The sequence below is a fragment of the Aedes albopictus genome, chromosome 3 (assembly GCF_035046485.1).
Source record: "Aedes albopictus strain Foshan chromosome 3, AalbF5, whole genome shotgun sequence".
NCBI lineage: Eukaryota > Metazoa > Arthropoda > Insecta > Diptera > Culicidae > Aedes > Aedes albopictus.
In genome coordinates, this window is record NC_085138.1 from 325,430,065 (window position 1) to 325,452,128 (window position 22,064).

The window sequence follows — 22,064 nt, forward strand, 5'->3', positions numbered from 1 at the left end:
TTCCAGCGGAATTCCCGAAGGAAATTCCAGCGGAATTCCCGAAGGAAATTCCAGAGGAATTCCCGAAGGAAATTCCAGAGGAATTCCCGAAGGAAATTCCAGAGGAATTCCCGAAGGAAATTCCAGAGGAATTCCCGAAGGAAATTCCAGAGGAATTCCCGAAGGAAATTCCAGAGGAATTCGCGAAGGAAATTCCAGAGGAACTCCCGTAGGAAATTCCAGAGGAACTCCCGTAGGAAATTCCAAAGGAATTTCTTCAGAATTTCCTACGGGAATTCCTTTGGAATTTCCTACGAAAAATTCCTTTGAAATTTCCTACAGGGATTCCTTTGGAATTTCCTTCGGGAATTGCTTTGGAATTTCCTACGGGAATTCCTCTGGAATATCCGTCGGGGATTCCTCTTGAATTTCCTACGAGAATTTCTCTGGAATTTCCTACGGGAATTCCTTTGAAGTTTCCTACGGAAATTCCTTTGGAATTTCCTACGGGAATTCCTCTGAAATTTCCTTCGGGAATTCCTCTGGAATTTCCTACGGGAATTCCTCTGGAATTACCTTCGGGAATTCCATTGGATTTACCTTCAGGAATTCCATTGGATTTACATTCGGGAATTCTTCTGGAATTTCCTTCGGGAATTCCTCTGGAATTTCCTTCGGGAATTCTTCTGGAAGTTCCTTCGGGAATTCCTTTGGAAGTTCCTTCGGGAATTCCTCTGGAAGTTCCATCGGGAATTCCTCTGGAAGTTCCTTCGGGAATTCCTCTGGACGTTCCTTCGGGAACTCCTCTGGAAGTTCCTTCGGGAATTCCTCTGGAAGTTCCTTCGGGAATTCCGCTGGAAGTTCCTTCGGGAATTCCTCTGGAAGTTCCTTCGGGAATTCCTCTGGAATTTCCTTCGGGAATTCCTCTGGAATTTCCTTCGAGAATTCCTCTGGAATTTCCTTCGGGGAATTTCCTACATGGAGGATAACGAGCCTCTGGAGCCGGCCTTCTGATACATGAATTACGAGTTCCTTTGTAAATTCCTCCAGTTCTACAGGATTTCCTCCAGGAGTTCTACAGGAATTCCTTCAGGAGTTTATCGAATATTCCTTCAGAAGTTCTGCGGGAATTCATTCAGGAGTTTTTTCGGGAATTCCTCCAGGAGTTCCTTCGGGAATTGCTTCAAGAGCTCTTCCGGAATTCCTACAGCAGTTGTTTAGAGATTCCTTCAGTAGTTATTTGGCAATTCTTCCAAGAGTTCTACGGTAATATGTCTAAGATCCGGTAATATGTCACCAGGAGCTCCTTTGGAAATCCCTTCAAGAACTACTCCGGAAATTCCTTCAAGAGTTCCTTTGGGAGTTCATCAGAGTGCCTTCGGGAATCCCTCCAGCAGTTCCTTCAGGAAATGCACCAGAAGTTCCTCCGGGGATAACTCCAAGAGTTCCTTTGAAAATTCCTTCAGGAGTTCATTTAGGAATTGAAGTTCTTCGAAAATTTCTGCAGCAGTTTAAGGAGTTCCTTTAGGAATACTTCCAAAAGTTCCTTCGAGAAATCCTCCAGGAATTCCATCGGGAAATCCTATGGGAATTTCTTGACCAGTTCCTTCAGAAAATTCTCCAGAAGTTCCTTCGGCAATGACTCCAGGAGTTCCATCAGAAATTCCTCCAGGACTTGCTTCGGAAATTTCTGCAGGAGTTCATTTAGGAATTGAAATTCCTCAGAAATTTCTGTAGGAGTTCCAGGAGATCCTTTCGGAATTCCTCCAACAGTCCCTTCAGGAAATGCTCCAGAAGTTCCTTCGCGAATAACACCAGGAGTTTCTCAGAAATTCCTCCAGGACTTCCATCGGTAATTTCTGCAGGAGGTTACTTAGGAATTTAAGTTCTTAGGAAATTTCTGCGGGAGTTCCAGGAGATTCTTTCGGAATACATCCGACAGTCCCTTCGGAAATTCTTTCATCATTTCCTCTGGGAATTCCTGCAGGAGTTCCTTCGATAATTACTCCCGAAGTTATTTGAGAATTCCTCCAGGAATGTCATCAGGAAATCTCCAGAAGTACTACGAAAATTTTTCCAGGAGCTTTTCGGGACTTCCTCCAGGAGTTCTACGGAAAGTCCTACAGAAGGAAGGATGGAAGGATGGAAGGATGGAAGGATGGAAGGATGGAAGGATGGAAGGATGGAAGGATGGAAGGATGGAAGGATGGAAGGATGGAAGGATGGAAGGATGGAAGGATGGAAGGATGGAAGGATGGAAGGATGGAAGGATGGAAGGATGGAAGGATGGAAGGATGGAAGGATGGAAGGATGGAAGGATGGAAGGATGGAAGGATGGAAGGATGGAAGGATGGAAGGATGGAAGGATGGAAGGATGGAAGGATGGAAGGATGGAAGGATGGAAGGATGGAAGGATGGAAGGATGGAAGGATGGAAGGATGGAAGGATGGAAGGATGGTAGGATGGAAGGATGGAAGGATGGAAGGATGGAAGGATGGAAGGATGGAAGGATGGAAGGATGGAAGGATGGAAGGATGGAAGGATGGAAGGATGGAAGGATGGAAGGATGGAAGGATGGAAGGATGGAAGGATGGAAGGATGGAAGGATGGAAGGATGGAAGGATGGAAGGATGGAAGGATGGAAGGATGGAAGGATGGAAGGATGGAAGGATGGAAGGATGGAAGGATGGAAGGATGGAAGGATGGAAGGATGGAAGGATGGAAGGATGGAAGGATGGAAGGATGGAAGGATGGAAGGATGGAAGGATGGAAGGATGGAAGGATGGAAGGATGGAAGGATGGAAGGATGGAAGGATGGAAGGATGGAAGGATGGAAGGATGGAAGGATGGAAGGATGGAAGGATGGAAGGATGGAAGGATGGAAGGATGGAAGGATGGAAGGATGGAAGGATGGAAGGATGGAAGGATGGAAGGATGGAAGGATGGAAGGATGGAAGGATGGAAGGATGGAAGGATGGAAGGATGGAAGGATGGAAGGATGGAAGGATGGAAGGATGGAAGGATGGAAGGATGGAAGGATGGAAGGATGGAAGGATGGAAGGATGGAAGGATGGAAGGATGGAAGGATGGAAGGATGGAAGGATGGAAGGATGGAAGGATGGAAGGATGGAAGGATGGAAGGATGGAAGGATGGAAGGATGGAAGGATGGAAGGATGGAAGGATGGAAGGATGGAAGGATGGAAGGATGGAAGGATGGAAGGATGGAAGGATGGAAGGATGGAAGGATGGAAGGATGGAAGGATGGAAGGATGGAAGGATGGAAGGATGGAAGGATGGAAGGATGGAAGGATGGAAGGATGGAAGGATGGAAGGATGGAAGGATGGAAGGATGGAAGGATGGAAGGATGGAAGGATGGAAGGATGGAAGGATGGAAGGATGGAAACGGAAGGATGGAAGGAATGAAGGATGGCATGACTACTATACTACATAAGTGACCCGATTTTGTCAGCCCCTTTTCGGAACACATTTTTTGCTTTCCTAGAAAAACTAAACAATTTTTTAAACTTTTTATCCCTCTATGTTCTGCGCTTTTGCTGTAGTTTAATGATAAACATGGACGAATTGGTTAAAATTTGATCGTTAGATAACGAGAGCAAAAAGTTTGTCGCAAATTGGGGCTGACAAAATCGGGTCCTTACTGTATAGTAATTTTAATCGACTAGTGTTTGTTCTCAGGCAGCTTACTAATAACAAGTAAGTTTTTTTACATAACTTTGCACCAACACTCCAGTAGATAAATTTTTCGAATTCCAGTTCACGCCTGGCGCTGCGAAAACAAAAAACGCCTTCAACTCGCCACAACTGTTCCTCAATTCATTTCAACTGAAAACTTCCCACCACCACCCAACATCAAGAAGCATATTGATTTCTCCATTTGACACCTCACCGACGCCATCACCACCCTCACCGCTGTCAACGAATCGAGAAGACAGTGAGCTTAATTTTATCTCCGCTCCGCCAACAACCGTAGAGCCCGAGACAAGCAGTACCAGTCAGTAGGTACCGCTAGCAATAGAACTAAGGTAGGGATTTTCGTAATTTACTTTTATAAACGCAATAAAATTCAATTTCATTTCCACGTAAAGCACGCTTCTCCGTCGCCCTTGTGTTCATCTGTTGGGGGTGGGAGATAGTGGGATAGAATGCACCCTCAATATGGCTATCGTTAACTCAAACATGGCCGCCCAAAATGGCAGACATAAATCTCTTCTCACGATTTCAACAGCATTAATCTCAACATTTGGGAGACCAGTGCCCCTTATCTTGTTAATGTGAATCTTTTAGAAAGTGAGAAAAACCAGGATAAACCAATTTACTACAGTTTATTGTTCCATTCGTCAGACTCGTGAATTTGAAGTTTCTTTGTAATTTTAAAATTGGCTCCCATGGCGATACACCTTAATTACAATCAAGATTGTAATAAGAACCGCCTTTAAGGCAATAGGAGACGTTGCATTTGCGAAGATTCAAACCGAATGATGATGAAAAAGGAGGAATGCAGCAAGAAAAACATGGTCTCCCGCATCACCTAATATCACAACATGGTGAGCTCGTTCCATATTTTCATGTTCTGAAAGTTATTCGATTAAATACAAATAAATAGATTAGATGAATGTTGATGAGTGTTCTCTCACCCAAATAACGCATTCTACACCAACCGCCCCATTCCGGCATCCTGTAACGCGATCAGAGCCGCCGCCGCTAGGGCTTCTGATTTCAAGTTTGTATTTTGCTGGCGCAACCCCGCGTAGACGCCGCGACGAGCACGTGGCAATCAATGTCAAACGGCTGCCCGTCACCTCCGTCGTCGTTGTCGGTGAGAGTAATACAATCGGATGGAGGAGTGTCATGTCCCCTCTCACCGTGACTGCTCGCAACCTGTCAAAGAGTTTCCGAGCCTTTCACCTGACATTGGCCCATCTAGCCCACCGCACCGCCGGCTGGCTGGCTCCGGTGAAAGCTGAGACTGAGATGCATAATTTCATTTCCCTCGGAGTTCTCGGAATAAGCACACTTAAATACAGCCTGGAGGAGGGGATCAATGATGTGAAGATGGAAGGGGGTCAGGAGTATGGGGTAACAAATATTATCTCGAGAAACACTGAATGGATTTCATTGTAAGACTGTGCTGCTGAGTAGAACTTGATTGCATTTTGTGCCTTTGCTCTTCTGGAAGAGGGTTTTTAGTACTTACAGTTTTATTGACGTTGACAGAATGGATGGAGAGTGGAAATAATTACCTGCAAATAGAAAAGGTAGAAATGAGAATCAGTAAGGACAGTTGAGTGATAAAAGGATGGTGCGCTACTGAATGGTGGTAATTGTCAAGCTTAAATTCATTTTCTTCCACTGAAAGAATGCTTCCCATCGCTGAATTGTAATTGCATTAGGTACAATAAGGATAAAATAGATAAGAGCATGAGCATTCCGTATAACTCGTAATTGCTACATCGTGCTGAACTATAAGTTGCACAAGAAGCCAACAGTCTTAAGCATTATGAATAATCGAAAGCTTCCGATTACATATGCAATAATTGACTTTTGTACCGAAATATAACATAAACCTATTTCGATACTTTATTCATCCAGGAACACAGTTGACTTCAAAACAGAGTTTAATATTGGCTGTTCAGTGTTATCGAAGACGGCTAATAACAAGACAGACAGCTCCCACCCTATCGCAGGCGACAAGGTTGAAACGCCCTCAACGATTCACAGGAACATTAAACATGATTGTGTGCGTGTACATGCAAATACGTACACGGAAGCTGTAGCATCTCACGCACACTTATTCATAATGTTGTTCCCGGGAGTCGTTTGCGGCGCTAGTGTGCTTGAAGTTCTCAGAGTATATGGAGCAAGAGGGTAGATGTCTGTCTTGTTATTAGCCGTCTTCGGTGTTATTCATGTTCTACAATGCCAATAACATATTCAAGCATATTTCTCTCGTTCCAATCAGTTCGCGAACACCTGGATTCCAATCAACATGGCACCCACGTCGCGTCGTTGTCGTCGCACACGTGTAAAAAGCATGCATCCCCAGCGGGTACCGTTTTGCAGTAGTAGCGCGTTGGCAATCCGAGGAATACACGTACCAACCTAGAACACACTGGAATGGATCCCGCTCGCCCACCAAGCAACGGTGGAGCGCACATCATGTTCAAAATGATGATTGCCGCCATAGAGCCAGCCACCCGACACCCGCGTGGTGCTGCAATAACAACTGCAATGCTCCAGAAGGAGCGACTTACTTCCGGTCGGTTTATTTGTGCCACCTCCTGGTTCTGCCAGGGAACCAACCGAAGCCCCACCACCATCATCAGGATCTGACTCTCTGTTACACTTTGGCTGCTGCAGCAGCAGCAGCAGCAACACACCATGCAACCGACGAACCGTGCCGAATGTTTACCGTTGGCAGTTTTTCCCACGCGGGATGAAAATGCAATCTTCCTTGTAATACCTAGCAGCGCAGCAGCAGCAGCTGCTGCAGCCAGCGTCTCCGTTTGTTAGGCCACCCCAAAGTGTGTCCCTGGAGAGCACTGACATGATAGTATGCCACTATTAAAATTGTGCTCTTAGTAAAGTGAGATTCGCACCGAGTGGGATAAGAGAAAATATTGAAATTTAAGTAATGGCTTTTCGACAGTACTTCCCAAGCAACACGACTTGTTTCAAAGCCAGTACCAGCAACATCATTGCAATTTATTCACTGTTCAAATTAAGGACAACAGAACACAATTGCTTCTTCTTTGAAACGCAAAAAGCGCAAATTTTAAATCGTTATGCAACTTGAGCTAGGGGGAATGATAAAAAAAATGATGAAATATATTCAGACTCGAACCATGGACACCAGGAGTATTAACCACTCACCTTCCACACTACACCAGAAGCTCTGTGAAAGATTTGCTGCTCAATGCACCATAAAAGCCACTGAAGTTACGCGTTACTTCATTGTACCGTCTTTGCCGCAAGTTAGAAAGCTGTCAAAAATGGAAAGACGCACAAGTTTTCCGAAACACATTTTGAACCTAATCTGAACAAACAAACCAGAGTAAGATGTTTCATGTGTGTTACATAGCAATTTAATGCAAGCTGACTGTATTGCCACTTGTGAGGAATATGTAAGCTCCGCCTCCATAAATCGATGTTAAATACGATGTTATTTGTAATTCCTATGAAACAAAGCTGCAACTTAACGATATTCGGAGTTTAAATGCAACTCAACTGACAAGATGGAAGTTGCGCACCGACGAACCGACGAGACAGCTAGAACATATAAATTCAAATTTGTTGTCCGCAACGCCATGATGAAAAATAGCCGAACACTATCGCCACCTCTATAACGTCTCGCGATAATTTGATAGCTCGACACCGAACCCCCGTGTGTTCATATAGGAAACGGTTCGCGTCTGCGCTGATTTGACAGAAGCGATCGCTCGCTTCGGTGGTCGACCGTTAAATTTGGGGGGGGGGGGGACACTTTTGAATCACCACTGTCACGTCGGTTCGTCGGTGAGTTGCGTGCGCTTTTATTGCAACTCTTTTAGACCAAAGCATAGAAAACCGCATTTTGGATGATGTTGCAGGTGCTGCTTGGGTTTGATATATTCTAACAGCAATGGTTTTAATTATGGAAATTGCTAAGGGATCGTTGGTGTGCTCGACTGTAGTTGGAAACTGATGTTTTGTAGCATCTCAGTCTTGGCAAAATCAAAACGCTGTTATTTCATTTTGTCCCACGTTTCGGTTCGGTTTGGGACCTTCTTCGAGAACTTGGGAAATAGTTTTATTTTATTTTTCATAATTTCCTTTAAAGTTTATTTTTTTTGGCAATAGTTAGTGTTCTTATCCAGTGTGGAGTTAGTACAATAGAACAAATCGCATGGGAGGATTTTAAATTTTTGTCATTAAACAGAATCTCGGTCCATGTGACAGTCACAGGTTCTGCCAAACCACACTGGACGAAAACACTGTAACTATTGATAATATTCATGTATTGAACTGTTAAGGAAATTACGAAAAAAAAATAAAACCAACAAATAAAAATAAAAATATTTCCAGAATCCCTGAAGATGGTCCCAAACGGACCGAAACGTGGGACAAAATATAATAACAGCGTTTTGATTTTATCAAGACTAAGAAGCCACAAAACATCAGTTGCTAAGGGAATCAGAAAACACATAAGTTGTTTTTCATCCCCGAAAAAAAATGAAACGCCACAAGAATACACAAAAAGTCTATCAAACAGTCGTCGTCAAATCAATGAAAATGAGATAGTAAATTAGTGAATAAGTGATTTAATGAGTGAGTTAACAAGATTGTGAGTTTGAGAGTAGATGAGTAAGTAAGTGGGTAAGTAAATGGGTAAGTAAGTGAGTTAGTAAGTAAAAAGCAAATGGAAATCACCCAGTGAGTGAAGCAATAAACTAGTAAGTATATGAGTGAGAGATAGTAAGTAATTAGTGAGCAAGTGAGTGAGATAGTGAGTAAGTGAGTGAGTGAACCTGTCAGTGAGTAACTGAGGAGTAAGTTAAAAACTGAGCTGTAGTGTGTTTTATTGAATAAGTGAGTGATTTAGTGAATTGACAAGTGAATGAAAGGGTGAGCGAGTAAGTGAAGCTATTTCATCAGCTTACTCTTCAACTCACCAATGCTCATTAAAAAACTCACTCACTCATAAACCTGATTACAAACCAACTCACTTTATTCTTGATCTCATTAACACCACCTTTCCCACTAACTTACATATCAATTCACTCGCTTATCATTTTACTCACTTACTCATCAACCTACTGACTCACAAAATCTCATGCATCAAATCACTTAATCTTCAATTCAGTCACTCGGTTGCTCACTCATCAATTCCTTTACTTCTCAAATTACTCATTCACCCACTCTCACTGTAATTCACTTCCATATCAATTCACTCATTCACCAAATCACGTGCTTACTCACACATTTTTCAACAAATTAGCTAACCGAACTACTAACTCATCAACTCCATAATTTATTCCACTCATACGAAAAGCTCATTTATTAACTCACTTACTAATTCATCATCTAACTCCCTCACGAACTGGGCTTTATCGAAAAGTCCCTTGTGCACTTGTTTGGCACAATTTTCACGAATGCCATGTTTTACGTGAGACAAGTGAGTGAATGGATAAGTAAGAATCAATTCACTCAATCTCCAGCTCAAGGCATCTTTCTCGCGATTTTTTTTTACTCAAAAAACCAGCATTCTTGAAAATAGCACAACAATAAATGACGCACCGAGACCTTGCGATAAAGTTTGAAATTATCGAGGGCATTTTGTAATACAAAACTTGGGATTTCTCCGGCGAAAAAAGTATCAAAATTTTATAACACGCCTGGCACAGAATGTTATTTTTTGTAATGTTCAGGTCCCGTTCCAAAGCTATTATTTTAAAGCTGCAAGCCACATTTATAAACCGAAAAATATAAAAACATCCATATCACATAATAAAAAAAAGTATTAAAAACATACATACTAATCAACTCACTAATACTCTGAGACTTTCTCACATCAAATTATAGTTATTTAGCATATCACATTGCATCGGCTTCGTCATGCTTAACGACATTTGAGCCTCTTAGTAAAATAAAAAATGCCGGTGAAGTTGAATGAACATTATGTTTATTTTAAGTGTTCAACGTGCTTTCTCGGATTTTTCTTTGGTAACTTGATTGGGAATTCGTCTGGCATGACTTTGAAAATTCCTCTGGAAATCACTTCAGGAACTCATTCGAGTTTCGAATTCTAGCAGGTTCATTTGAAATACCACCAGTGGAATTCTTTCGAAAATTCTCATGGAGAACGTTCACAAATTACACCAACATTTTTTTCAGGAACTTGTGTGGTAATATCTTTAGAACTTATCAATGGAATAGAAAGATGAATTTCTGAAGAAATTATAGAAGAAATTTGTTAGAGAGTTGCCAGATTCCTAAATTTCGAAAAAAAAAGTAGGACATCATGAAACAACCTGAAGAATGTTTGGATGAATTACAGAACAAATTTCCGGACAAAATGTCAGAGGAACTCCTCAAGAAATTTGAGGTATGCATAATATCTGAAAAAGAAATGCCTGAGAAATTCAAAATCAAAGTGTCATTTTTTCAAATATTTCTCCGTCAATGTTTTGCAATTTAGGAATCCGGCAACTCTTCAAGAAATTTCTTCGATAATTTCCTCAGGAATTCCCCCTTAAATTCCGTTGATAAATTCTAAAGATATTACCGCACAAGTTCCTAAAGAAATTGTTGGTATGATTTGTGAACGGTCTCCAAGAGAATATTCGAAGAAATTCCACCGGAGGTATTTCAAATAAACTTGCTAGAGTTCAAAATTCGAATGAGTTCCTGAAGAAAGCCAGAGGAATTTTAAAAGTAGGCGAATTCCCAATCAAGTAACCAAAGAAATCTCCGAGAATGCACGTTCAACAATTAAAATAAACATAGTGTTCATTCAACTTATCCGGCATTTTTTTTACTTTCCTCTAACAATATCTTGATCCGGCATTTCTTCAAAATTCTTTTAGAAACTCCTTCAGATTTTTTTTTGTGTAGAAATTTCTCCAGAATTTTTTTGGTAATTTTTCAAAACAATCATTTACAAAACTCTCATGATGATTTTGTTTACGAATTTATGGAAAAAATGTGATCAAAATAATTCCATAAAAAATTGTGAGATTAATTTCTAAAAAAAGGCAGATTCCCAAACTCCAAAAGAAAAGAAGTAGGACTTCGTAAAGGAATAGTTTGATGCACTTCCAGAAAAATCTTGAATAAAGTGCAAAAGATGCTCGTGAAAAAAATATCAGGTCAAGGAAAAGGGAAAATTTCCTCAAAAATTGCAGAAGGAATACCCGAAAAATACAGCGAAATATCTTAATAAATTCTGACACAGGTCTTCCTGCATGTTTGCTTGATGAATTGCTTCGGATTATTAAAAAGAAAAAAAAAAACAAACAGAACGTTCAAAGGAATTCCTAAAGAGTCCCAAAACTCTCGGAAGAATTCCTCCAGGAAATCCTTGAGGCACTTCAGGTGTAATATCTGATAATAAATGCCTTAGCAATTCGTGAAAAACCTGCTTCATGTGGGGAATTCTTTGAAGATGCCTCTGACAATATTTTGAGAAATTCTTCTTGAATCTTTCTTAAGGAACTCAATTGTTCAGGATTTCCTATGAAATCTTCTAGTGGTTTTTTAGAAACTTCACCGGCATTTATTCGGAAATTCTCTTAGAAATTGTTTCCTTTTTTGTAAGAAACCTTACAGACTCCTCCGGCAATGCATTGCAATGCTTTGAGGATTTACGCAACAAATTTATGGGAGAACTGCCGAAGAAACCTTCGGAGGAATTCCTTAGGAAATTGCCAGGTTAATTTCTTCAAGAAATGACAGATTCCTAAATTGCAAAGCGACTTCGTGAAGCAATTGGTTATACTTTCCGAAAAAAATGAGAACAAATTGCAAGAATTGTTTAAAAAATACAAGAGTAACAATTTCCTCACAAATTGCTGTAGGTATACCCGAAGGGTTCACAAAAAAAAAACAAAGGAATATTTCAATACATATCACAATTACTTCTGACATGAATTTCCGGAAAAAAATTTAAAAGAATTTCCAGAAAAAATCTTAAAGAATCCAAATTTCTCGGAAAAGTTCTCTGGGAAATCCTTCTGTAGTTTTATTTCAAGAAGTCCTTCAAAGATTCCGTCCATTATTTCATATGAAATTTTTATTTTCGAAATACTCTGGTACTTTATTGAAGATTTACAACGTATTTTTAAAGGAATTATTTACTCCGGCAACTTATATAGACTTATTTCGACTTCTTCGGAATTTTTTTTGGGTGAAATCGGTGATTCTGCAGACATAACCTTTGCAAAATTGAGCAGAAAAGTTGTTTGGGAATTTATGCAAAATTTAAACGAAAAAATCTACAGCAATTCAATAGTTACAATTCCGTAAGGATGGCTGAAGGAGGTATGTCAGACCCCTAAAATTTTCCTGAAATAACATCGTCCTAGAAATGTTTTGCCCAGCTCTAAATTTCACCTTTTCTGTTTGATCCCGACTATAAACTCATAAATCTGAAGTTTTTACCCCCTTCTCCTTCTAGGAGAGGAGAGGCGCATTGATTTTAAATTTTGGTTTTTGATTTGAATTTCACCATTTCGCCTATCTGCACGATATCAAAGACAATTCGAACAGTAATTAATATTATGAATTTCGGTATTACATAAATGAACAACTTTTATTTAAAAGAAGTGGATTTTTTTTATTATCGCACGAACTTTATTCTATGAAATTTTCGAGATGTGGTTTTCTCCATTCCTGAGTTATGACCGATTTTGTAGAAATTGTCCAGATGTGCCATATAAGCAATTTGTTTAAAAAATCATAAACTTCAGGCAAAACTGGAAGCATTTTCTCATTTTTTTCGGTTTTTGATTTTTTTATTAAATAACGAAGCAATATTTTCGAAATCGGTTTTCGTGCACATGTAGAGTATGGATCAAGGTATCTTCTGTTTTTTTTTTGAGGTGGAAAATGTTTTCCTTTTTTTCAGAAACCATTTTTTTGTGAAATTTTGTTCAAAAATGGTTTCTGCAAAAACGAAAAATATTTTCCACTACGAAAAAAATTCAGAAGGTACCTTGATCCATACTCTACATGTGCACGAAAACCGATTTTGTGGGCTTCGTGGCCGTGCGGTTAGCGGCGGCAGTCGTCTAGGCGTATCGTAAGCCACGGAGTGTGGGTTCGATTCCCGCTCCAGTCGGTGGAAACTTTTCGTCAAACGAAAAATTCATCACTGGGCCACTGGGTGTTCTGTGTTGTCCTATGTCTAGTATAAGTAATGTGTTCAGTCTGTGCAGCCTCTGGCTGAAGACGGTGTGAATTGTCTTTAAAAATATTGCTTCGTTATTTAATAAAAAAAAATCAAAAACCAAAAAGTGAGGAAATGCTTCCAGTTTCGCCTTAAGAATGAAGGATTGTCGGCACAATATTTTTTTTGTGAAATCGTAAGCAAACTTTCTCAAAAATTCAAAAAATATACAAAATTAAAATAGTTTTCCACAAAATTTTCCACTGTTGATGAAAATCGGTTGGAAAAATCGGAAAACTATTTAGGAAATCCAGAAAATTCACAAAAAATATTTCTGGAAAGAAATTTTATAAGTTATATTCTGTGAAATTTTCAAGATGTGTTTTTTCTTTCGTTCCTTGGGGAAATTTGCTTATGATTTCACAAAAAAAAATGTGTCTACCATGCTTCGTTCTTGAGTAATGATTTTTTAAAGTAGGTGGTATCTGTGAAAAATGTTTGTTTTCCACTGGAGTATTCCGGAAAATTAGACAACCCTGATTTTTTTCAATTTATTTTTTGGGGATGGCCAAAATGTTTGGGGTAGGCAACTTTTTTTCTCCCTCAAAAAAATTCAACATACTGTAACTTTTCATAGAGTGCATCAAAAAATCTCAAATTTTGACTGTTTGTGAACCTATTATATGTGCATCATTGGTACAAATTTGGGTTCGATTGATTAATTTTTCGCGAAGTTAGAACCGTTCGGGTAAAACACTATTTATTAGACAACTAATTTTTGAACTGTCATACCTTGGAAACCAGTGAACCGAATTGAATGAATTTTTTAACGTTTATCAACAATATATTGATTCTTGATACTACGTTATAAAATCTAATATTTTCTCACGAAGAATTAAGTTATATCGGGTTTAAATTTTTACCCATATAGAGGAAAATAAGTAAAATTTACAGTACCACACAAAAATTATTAAATGTGTTCTTCCTTCAATCTAAATAGGCCCGACAGACCGAGATGAACCAGCCCTGGGCTGACAGTCTCGTTAATAAAGATAATAAAAAAAATCTAAATAGGCTCTAATATATCTGATAAGAGATAATTTAAGAACAGAAATGGAAAATCTTTGGATATCAACACGAAAATTTATTGACATTGATGTAAAAAAAATGCATTTTTTCGAGAAAAATCCAAAAAGTGTCAATCTATGATAACTTTTTTCAACGTTTCAAAAGTACCTATGTTTTAAAAGTTTGTGAAGCATTTACATATTGTTAGTGTACGCTCTCAATTTCATTCAATTCGGTTCACTGCTTTCCGAGATATGACAGCTCAAAAATGAGTTATTTAAAAAATAGTGTTTTACCCGAACGGTTCTAACTTTGCGAAATATTAATCAATCGAGCCTAAATTTGTACCAATGATGCACATATAGTAGGTTGACAAACAGTCAATATTTGAGATTTTTTGATGCTCTCTATGAAAACTTATTGCATGTTGAAATCTTTTGTGAGAGAAAAAAAAGTTGCCTATCCCAAACTTTTTGGCCATCCCCTGTATGTAAACGACCAAATGACGTATAATCGATTATCTTGAAACAAGCTTCCGACCACATGTAATTTGACCAAACGTCATTCAACAAAATGTCTTTACCGTCCACATCTCCTAAAGCCAATCATGGCAATCGTCCATTTTCAATTGGCACATGTTTCAAACAATACGGGCACCAGTATGAATTGTATGGCAAACGTCTATTACGTCAATCGTACATTATGGGTTCGGACTAGTATAGTAAACGTCCATTACGCCTAATGTAAGTATGGCAATCGCCCGTTTGGTAACCATTCGTGTGGCAACCATATTTATGTCCGGAACTGAACGGTATTGTAGGTTTAAAATCGTGAACGTATAGGGTAATTCGCTAATTGTTGAACACCACCCAAATGTTGAACAGTTTCTGAAAATTTTGTTATAAATCTAACTTAAGTAATTTTCGCTCATCGTAAACGTATGATGTAGATGCGTATACATGTGTGTCACGATATTAATCCAATTAAGTTACAAAATTATACGAATTTTACGTCAAAAATATTGATTGCAAATTTTGTACCGCTAATGACACGAAAACTGCACAATTCTTAAGATTAATTTTAAGAAATTGCTCTTACGAAATAAGCTTTGCTGGCAAATCGGCCACAAATATCAAAGTCACACAATATTTACAAGAACTGGAAAGATGTCCTTAACAGTTTAACATTGTTTAAAATTACATTTTCATTGTAATTTCATTTGTAAAAAATATTTTTCTTATCACACTGTCATTATGGATCTAGGATTCAATTGTTGAACACTGACATAACCTACGATGTTAGCATGACTGCCAGATTTTTTTTCCACTTTACCTAATCGTGCATGTCATGGGGTTTCAAGGGCTTTCCAGGGATGTTCCAGGGGTGTTGCAAAGGGCTTTAGGATGGTTCCAGGGGTTTACAATGGGTTTCAAGGGCGTTCCAGAGGTGTTCTAGAGGGATTCAGAGTGTTAAGGTGGTCCCAGAAGTATTTCAGGGCGTTCCAGAGGGGTTTAGGAGCGATCCACGAGTTTGCAAGGGATTTCAGAGTCATTGCAGGGGTGTTGTAGGGGGTTGAGTGGGTCCCATGGGTATCCAAGAGTGTTTCAGGGGCTTTCAAAGGCGTTCTTTTTTTCAATCGTTTTCGCTTCTAGTCAAATCTTTTCAGTCATTTTTTACATCTAGTCATGTTTAAAACGAAGCGATTCCCTGTCATTCAAATGACTTACTGGCCACAAAACACGAAAAACCCGGAAAAATTCCGCCAGAGTGAAAAATTATCGGATGTCGGGTCAAAGTCGGGTCAAATTTTATCAAATGTTGGATCCCTGTTGGACCCACATCGGATAACTGTAGAGTCTATGTTGGGTTTGGTACCCAAAATAAAAACAGGTCAATGATAGGTTGATGTCGGATTATACGTCATCAATTACGAACAAAGCTTGACAATTAGCGAGAATCGTCTAACATTAGGATGAGCTAGCTTAAGGAAGCATTCAACATTTCGGTAACAGACTTCCCATACAAATGTTCTATTTTCTCTTAGAAAATGGAATTTAAGGGAATTTAAATTCAATGGGGAGTGTAAGGAATGAGTGGATCTAGACGTTCACTGGATATTTTTCAAGTAAAGTGGAATTATGCACGGAAAAATAAATTAAAACAAAAATGCCAGTACTAACCGTTCAACAATTGGCGAATTACCCTACTCTTTGCTACTGATTTCCAGAAGCAGACAAAATTAAACTTTAATGGACTACGGTATTCAGTCACTACCACGACCAGTCAGTATATATCCTAAGGAAGTACCCAAAACGTTCTGAAAGGAAGAGCATGAATATTTAAAACGCATTGGATGCTGTCGTTCAGGAGCCAAAACGTCCAAATTTAGTGCTGCTATTGTGCAGTAGCCTTTTCGCACGAGAAGTACGCACTAGAAACACCATCACTATTTGGTATGTGTGCTCACTAAGCAATAAAGACGTCGCCCAATCAATCCATCCGGGGCCATTTGGGCCCCCCTTTCTATGAACTCGCATCGAACGACGGCATCGACGTTAGATGTTCCGAACGTACACCAATTTACGCTCAGTCAGCCTTCGCACTTGATGCAAAAAAGCGCAAAAGACAACCAGCTTTTTCGTTCTCCGCAGGGAGGGGTCATCCACTGTTGATTACTCCAGGTTCAGATAAATAACCATCAATTCTCCACAGCGTGGAAGTTTGGAAAAACATGCGAAGTTAATGGATGCTCCCTTAACTGCTGACTGGGCAGCAAAGGACGGTCATGCAATTCAAAAAGCTCAGTGCAACTTAGCGGCGGTCATTAGATGGCTGGTGTGGTGATATTAGCTGTTTCCTGCTATTTTCTTCATTAGGACCACTAGAATTGCTTGTCCACTACGTATGTACCAACAAGGCGAAGTAACACAGATGGTGTTGGAACGTTTTCGGATTCCTTAGTTGTAGCACGCCGTTTTTAGGTTAAGTTTAGCGAGCTCAAATCTGTATTAATTAAGTATATTCATTAGAATACAAATATAGTTTATAACTTCGAAAACTTACAATTGGTCTCCTTTGGTTTATTCACTTTAATTCAACAGGATGACGGTCTAATTCACAGATAATTTCAACTTATTATTTACTCTACCCTTTTTGTGCACTAATCAAAGAAGAGGTTTGAGAATGATGATTAATCAATTTAGGAGTTGCGTGAGATGGCTCCTGTCAATATTTGACACCTAACTGTTGGGGAAGTGTTGGTGACATGAAACAGTGTTGCGCGCTATCGGTTGGCAGTGGCGTGGGGTTGCCCCCAACATCCCCCGACCCGTAATGCACGTCCAGCGCTTCCGGTGGTACTGCGTTACACTCAACTCCTCCATCATCCGCTGCCTTGACGCCCAGAATGGCAACCTTGGTTACAGGTCGCCGTAGCACTCCTCCAGAGGTCTTCACAAGTACCTGCCTGCAACGCCCGTCTCGTCCTTGGATAGCGGAAATGATCCGCCCACGAAGCCACCCGTTCCGGACCGAAGGATCTACAACGACTGCCAGATCTCCAACCTTTGGTTCCTTCGCTTCATCATACCACTTGGTACGTCCAGAGATAGTCGAGAGGTACTCGCGGACCCATCTCTGCCAGAATTGATTCACTAGGTTCGTCGTGAGTCGCCAGTTGGTTCTAAGGGACTCTGGACGTTCTGGGATGGCCATCGGAGGTTGAGCAACTCCCTGCGAGCTCAGCAAAAGAAAATGGTTTGGAGTAAGAGCGGCTTGAGCTTCTGACTCCAGAGGTACAAGGGTCAATGGTCTGGTGTTCACTATCCCTTCTGCTTCGATCATAAGTGTGAGTAGAGTCTCGTCGTCCGGATTTGTGGTCGTCGACAGGGCTGAAAAAGCGACTTTGATGGACCTAACGAGCCTCTCCCACGATCCACCCATGTGAGGTGCTGACGGTGGGTTAAACACCCACTTGGTGACTGCATTGGTGAAGACGGCTGACAGTTGCTTGTTCATTTCTTGGATCTGTTGTCGGAGCTCGCGGCTAGCGCCTAGGAAATTGGTACCATTGTCGCTCCGGATCTCCAAGGGTGCTCCTCGTCGCACGACAAACCGCCGTATTGCCATCTTGCAAGCCTCGGTGGACAGCGAATGCACCACCTCTAGGTGAACGGCCCTGACAGTGAGGCATGTAAATAGTGCCACCCATCGCTTGACTAGAGAGCGTCCAACCTTGACTTGAATGGGGCCGAAGTAGTCTAGCCCAACGAAACTGAAAGGGCGAGTATATGGACTGAGGCGTGCATCTGGTAGCGGTGCCTCACGCGGACACATTGGCTTGGCCTTGGACACCTTACACTGCACACAGGTCTTTGTCTGATTCCGCACTAACGCGCGTAGACACGGAACGTGGAACCGCTGGCGAACTTCGTTAATCACGGTCTCGACGTTTCCGTGAAGATAGCACCGATGGTACCACTCGACGACCAGTTTAGTTAGCCGATGTCCTTTCGGAAGAATTATGGGAAACTTGGTTTCGAACGGTACGAAGATTGCTCCAGCGATTCGTGTGTCCATTCGGGCTACTCCAGCTTCGTCGATGAACGGTGACAGTTTGTAGATTTTACTGGATCTGTTCAACTTCAGCTTCTGTCCTTCCTTCGCCTTCAACAGCTGAATCATCTCTTCCGGGAACTGCTCTTGCTGCACTAGCCGCCAGATTGCGTTCTCCGCTTTATTTAGCTCTTCGTGCGTGACGTGCGAGCTCCGTAACGGCAGCTTCGTCGCCTTCCGCCGGCAGTTGTCTGCGAAGCGATAGATGTATGCAACAGTCCGTTTTAGCCTTTCGAATTTAGAGAAGCGGCTCCAGGCGATGACCTCACAAGGCTCCGGCGTAAGGTGAACGTGACACGGTCTGATCTCGACGATTGTTGCTTCGGGTTCAGCCTGGCGTGGCCACGATTCTTCAGACTTCCACAGGAAATCCGGACCTCTAAACCAACGGCTGTCAGTTTTCAAATTTGGTCCACTGGCCCACTTTGTGCCGTCGTCTGCGACATTAGCCTTCGATGGAACGTACCGCCACTCTACTGGATTTGATTTGGAGAGAATTTCCCCTATTCTGCAGGCGACGAATTGTCGGTAGCGCCTATGGTCGTAATGAATCCAGGAAAGGACGGTCTTCGAATCGGTCCAGAACACTCGCTGAGATATTGGCAGGCTGTGACTGTTGCAAAGCGTTTTCATAAGCCTACAGCCTATCAATGCTGCCTGGAGCTCTAGTCTCGGTATCGAGAGGGCTTTTATCGGAGCTACTTTCGCTTTTCCTCCGACAAGTGCGCAGTGATACTCTCCGTTGATAGTGGCCCTGAAATAGGCGACGCACGCATAGGCAGTCTCGCTGCCATCGACGAAAACGTGGAGCTGCAGATCTTCAATGTCCGACGCCGTCACGCCCGGAAAATAGGCGCGTGGTATTCGTACCTCTTTCAGCTCCTTGAACTTTGCGGTCCATAAACACCATCGCTCCAGAATCTGCCCATCTACCGTATCGTCCCATCCTGCTTTCGTACGCCAGATGTCCTGGATAATGATGCGACCGTGGATGAGGAAGTGGGAAAGAAGCCCAAGCGGATCGAACTGGCTCATTACATATCGCAGAATGCTTCGCTTGGTGGGGTTCACTTCCATGTCGGTTTCGCTGGAGAATACAAGCACGTCCTCAGTTGCCTTCCACTGCATGCCCAGAACACGTTCTATCTGAGCACTGCCTGGAGCTCCGCCATCGCTGACGATCTTCGTTGGTGTAGTGCCGGATTCCCCGACCCGTTGGAGAACTGCGGACGAGTTCGAGAGCCAATTGCGGATGATGAATCCGCCACGTCGATGCACTAGCTTGACCTCCTCTACGACCTGACACGCTTCTTCTTCGTTGTCGAAACTTTGCAGGTAATCGTCGACGTAATGTCGGCGCACAATCGCTTCTGCTGCTCTCGGGTATTCCTCTGCGTTTTCGCTTGCATTCACGTTTTTCACGTATTGCGCCGAGCATGGGGAGCTGGTGGAGCCGAATGTCGCTACGTCGATAACGAAGGTCTTTGGGGAATGGCCGGTGTCTCCGGACCAGAGAAAAAGCTGACTGTATCGGTCTTCTGGTCGGATTTTCAGTTGATGGAACATTTCCATAATATCTCCCACCACTGCTACCTTTCGCTCCCGAAATCCGCAGAGAACATCCGGTAGTGGTTGAACCAAATCTGGCCCTTTCAGCAACATGCTGTTCAGGGAAACACCGTCCACCGTTGCCGCCGCGTCCCACACGATTCGGATCTTGTTTGGCTTCTTCGGGTTCCGCACTATTCCGACGGGAAGATACCACAGCCGTCTTGGGTCGGCCGTCGCCAGCTCCTCCTCCGTCGCCTCGTGGATATAGCCCTTCTGCTGATACTGCGCTATCTGACGCTGGACGTTCTCGAATAGGGCTGGATCAGCAATGAAGCGCTTCTCCAAGCAGCGTAACCGTCGTGCAGCCATGGTGTAGTTATCGGGGAACTCCACGTGATCGTAGCGCCACAGAAGCCCGGTCTCGAATCCGCCTTCGACTCGCCTCGTTGTCTGCTCCAGTAGTGTCCTTGCCCGCTTGTCTTCGTCTGATTCAGGACTTCGATCCATCGCAACGCCTACATTATCCACCGTGAAGTACTGCTTCACTAGCTCGTGCAGACTGTTGTCAGAATCGCAACCGCAAATGTGCAGGTTGCAACTCGCGAAATTCGTCCCGTTTGGCATTGATCCGTAGATAGCCCATCCAAGACGGGTCTTCGCCGCGATCGGTTCTCCTACGCGACCTTCCCGTATTTGCTGAGTGGCGGTGAGATGGGTGTTCTTTGCTCCAATGAGAATTCCTGGAGCCGTAGATTCGAAGTCTGTAACCGGCAGCTTTCGTAGGTGTTCGAACCGGTCAGCGAGCTCGTTGTAGCGCAGCGTCTGTACCGGCAATGCCAGGGATTCTACGGTTCTGACATCCTTCAGCGGATACCGTTTGCCTCCTCCGATTCCGGAAATCTCTACTTCCACTTGGCGCGAACCTTCCTCTTCTCGGCTGATATTGCTCGTCCAGGTTAGGCAAAGACGCATTTCCGCTCCTTCAGCCTGCAAAGCCTCCGCTATGCCCTTCTCTAGCAGTGTAACGAACGATCCTTCATCGATGAAAGCTAATGTTTCTATGCTCCTGCCCTTGCTGAAGAGTCGCACCGGCAACATGCGGAACAGCGTGGAGCTATGGGTGTGATGAGCGTTAACGCCTTCGGTAGGGGTGCCGCGTGGCACCGCCTCACTTCCTTGTGGTGCCGACTTGGCCGATGTTGATGAACTTCCCGAGTCGCTGTGTAGAAGTGGATGGTGGCGCATTTGGCAGCCTTGCACGTCACAACGGGCCGTGGATCGACATGGTTTTCTACCATGCTTCCCAAGGCAGATCCGACACAGGAAATGGTCGCGAACAGTTTTCCAGCGGTCGTCTGGATTCATCTTTTTGAAAGCTCCACACTCCTTTACTCGATGATCCGGATCTCCACAGACCAGGCAGGTAATCGACAGTGAGGTCGGCGGTACTGCCTTCGTTAACTCCCCCTTTGGCTTCACAGCTGTTACTGCACCGGATGGTGTAGCATGGGCGTTGACGAAACCTTTCTGCTTTTCTTCCCTTTTCGGTTTCGATCCTTTCGGGTCCAATGTGAGTGTGACTTCGGCGGCCGCCGACACCAGATTGGCCATGTATCGACTGAATACACGGAGGTCAGCCACCGCAAATTGCCGCTTGAACGTCACCCACTCTAGCTTCAGATTTGCTGGAAGCTTATCCACAAGCTCCTGGAGTAGTACTGGATTCGAAAAATGAAGTACTTGCCCCGCTGCCTCCAGATGCTCACAGAAGTTCTGAACTGCCATCCCAAAGGCCACCACCGTACACAAATTATCCGCTTTTGGTGCCGGAACTTCTCGTACTTTCTGCAGCAGCGCATAGATTATTTGTTCCGGGCGCCCATACAGCATCTGCAACGTTTGCATCACTTGCGGCACCGAAGCAGGCAGCAGCAAACGGCTGCGAACCGCCTCTAGAGCGCCGCCCT

General features: G+C 42.6%; 2 protein-coding genes across 11 annotated transcripts in view; both read right to left on the minus strand.

Moving 5' to 3' along the window:
* LOC109623365 (low-density lipoprotein receptor-related protein 1) overlaps nucleotides 1-22,064 on the minus strand; it is an 880,389-nt gene that overhangs the window by 429,459 nt on the left and 428,866 nt on the right. The window lies entirely within an intron of this gene.
* Nucleotides 16,693-22,002, minus strand: LOC134289463 (uncharacterized). The gene is made up of 2 exons (XM_062855309.1): nucleotides 16,996-22,002; nucleotides 16,693-16,935 (listed from the first exon to the last, which is right to left on the minus strand). The coding sequence occupies exon 1, from the start codon at nucleotides 22,000-22,002 to the stop codon at nucleotides 17,158-17,160; it is 4,845 nt and encodes a 1,614-aa protein (XP_062711293.1). The 3' UTR covers nucleotides 16,693-16,935; nucleotides 16,996-17,157.

What these genes read in the sequence shown, in the direction of transcription:
- LOC134289463 (XM_062855309.1), bottom strand. Translation starts at nt 22,002, where the DNA reads ATGCAAACGTTGCAGATGCTGTATGGGCGCCCGGAACAAATAATCTAT.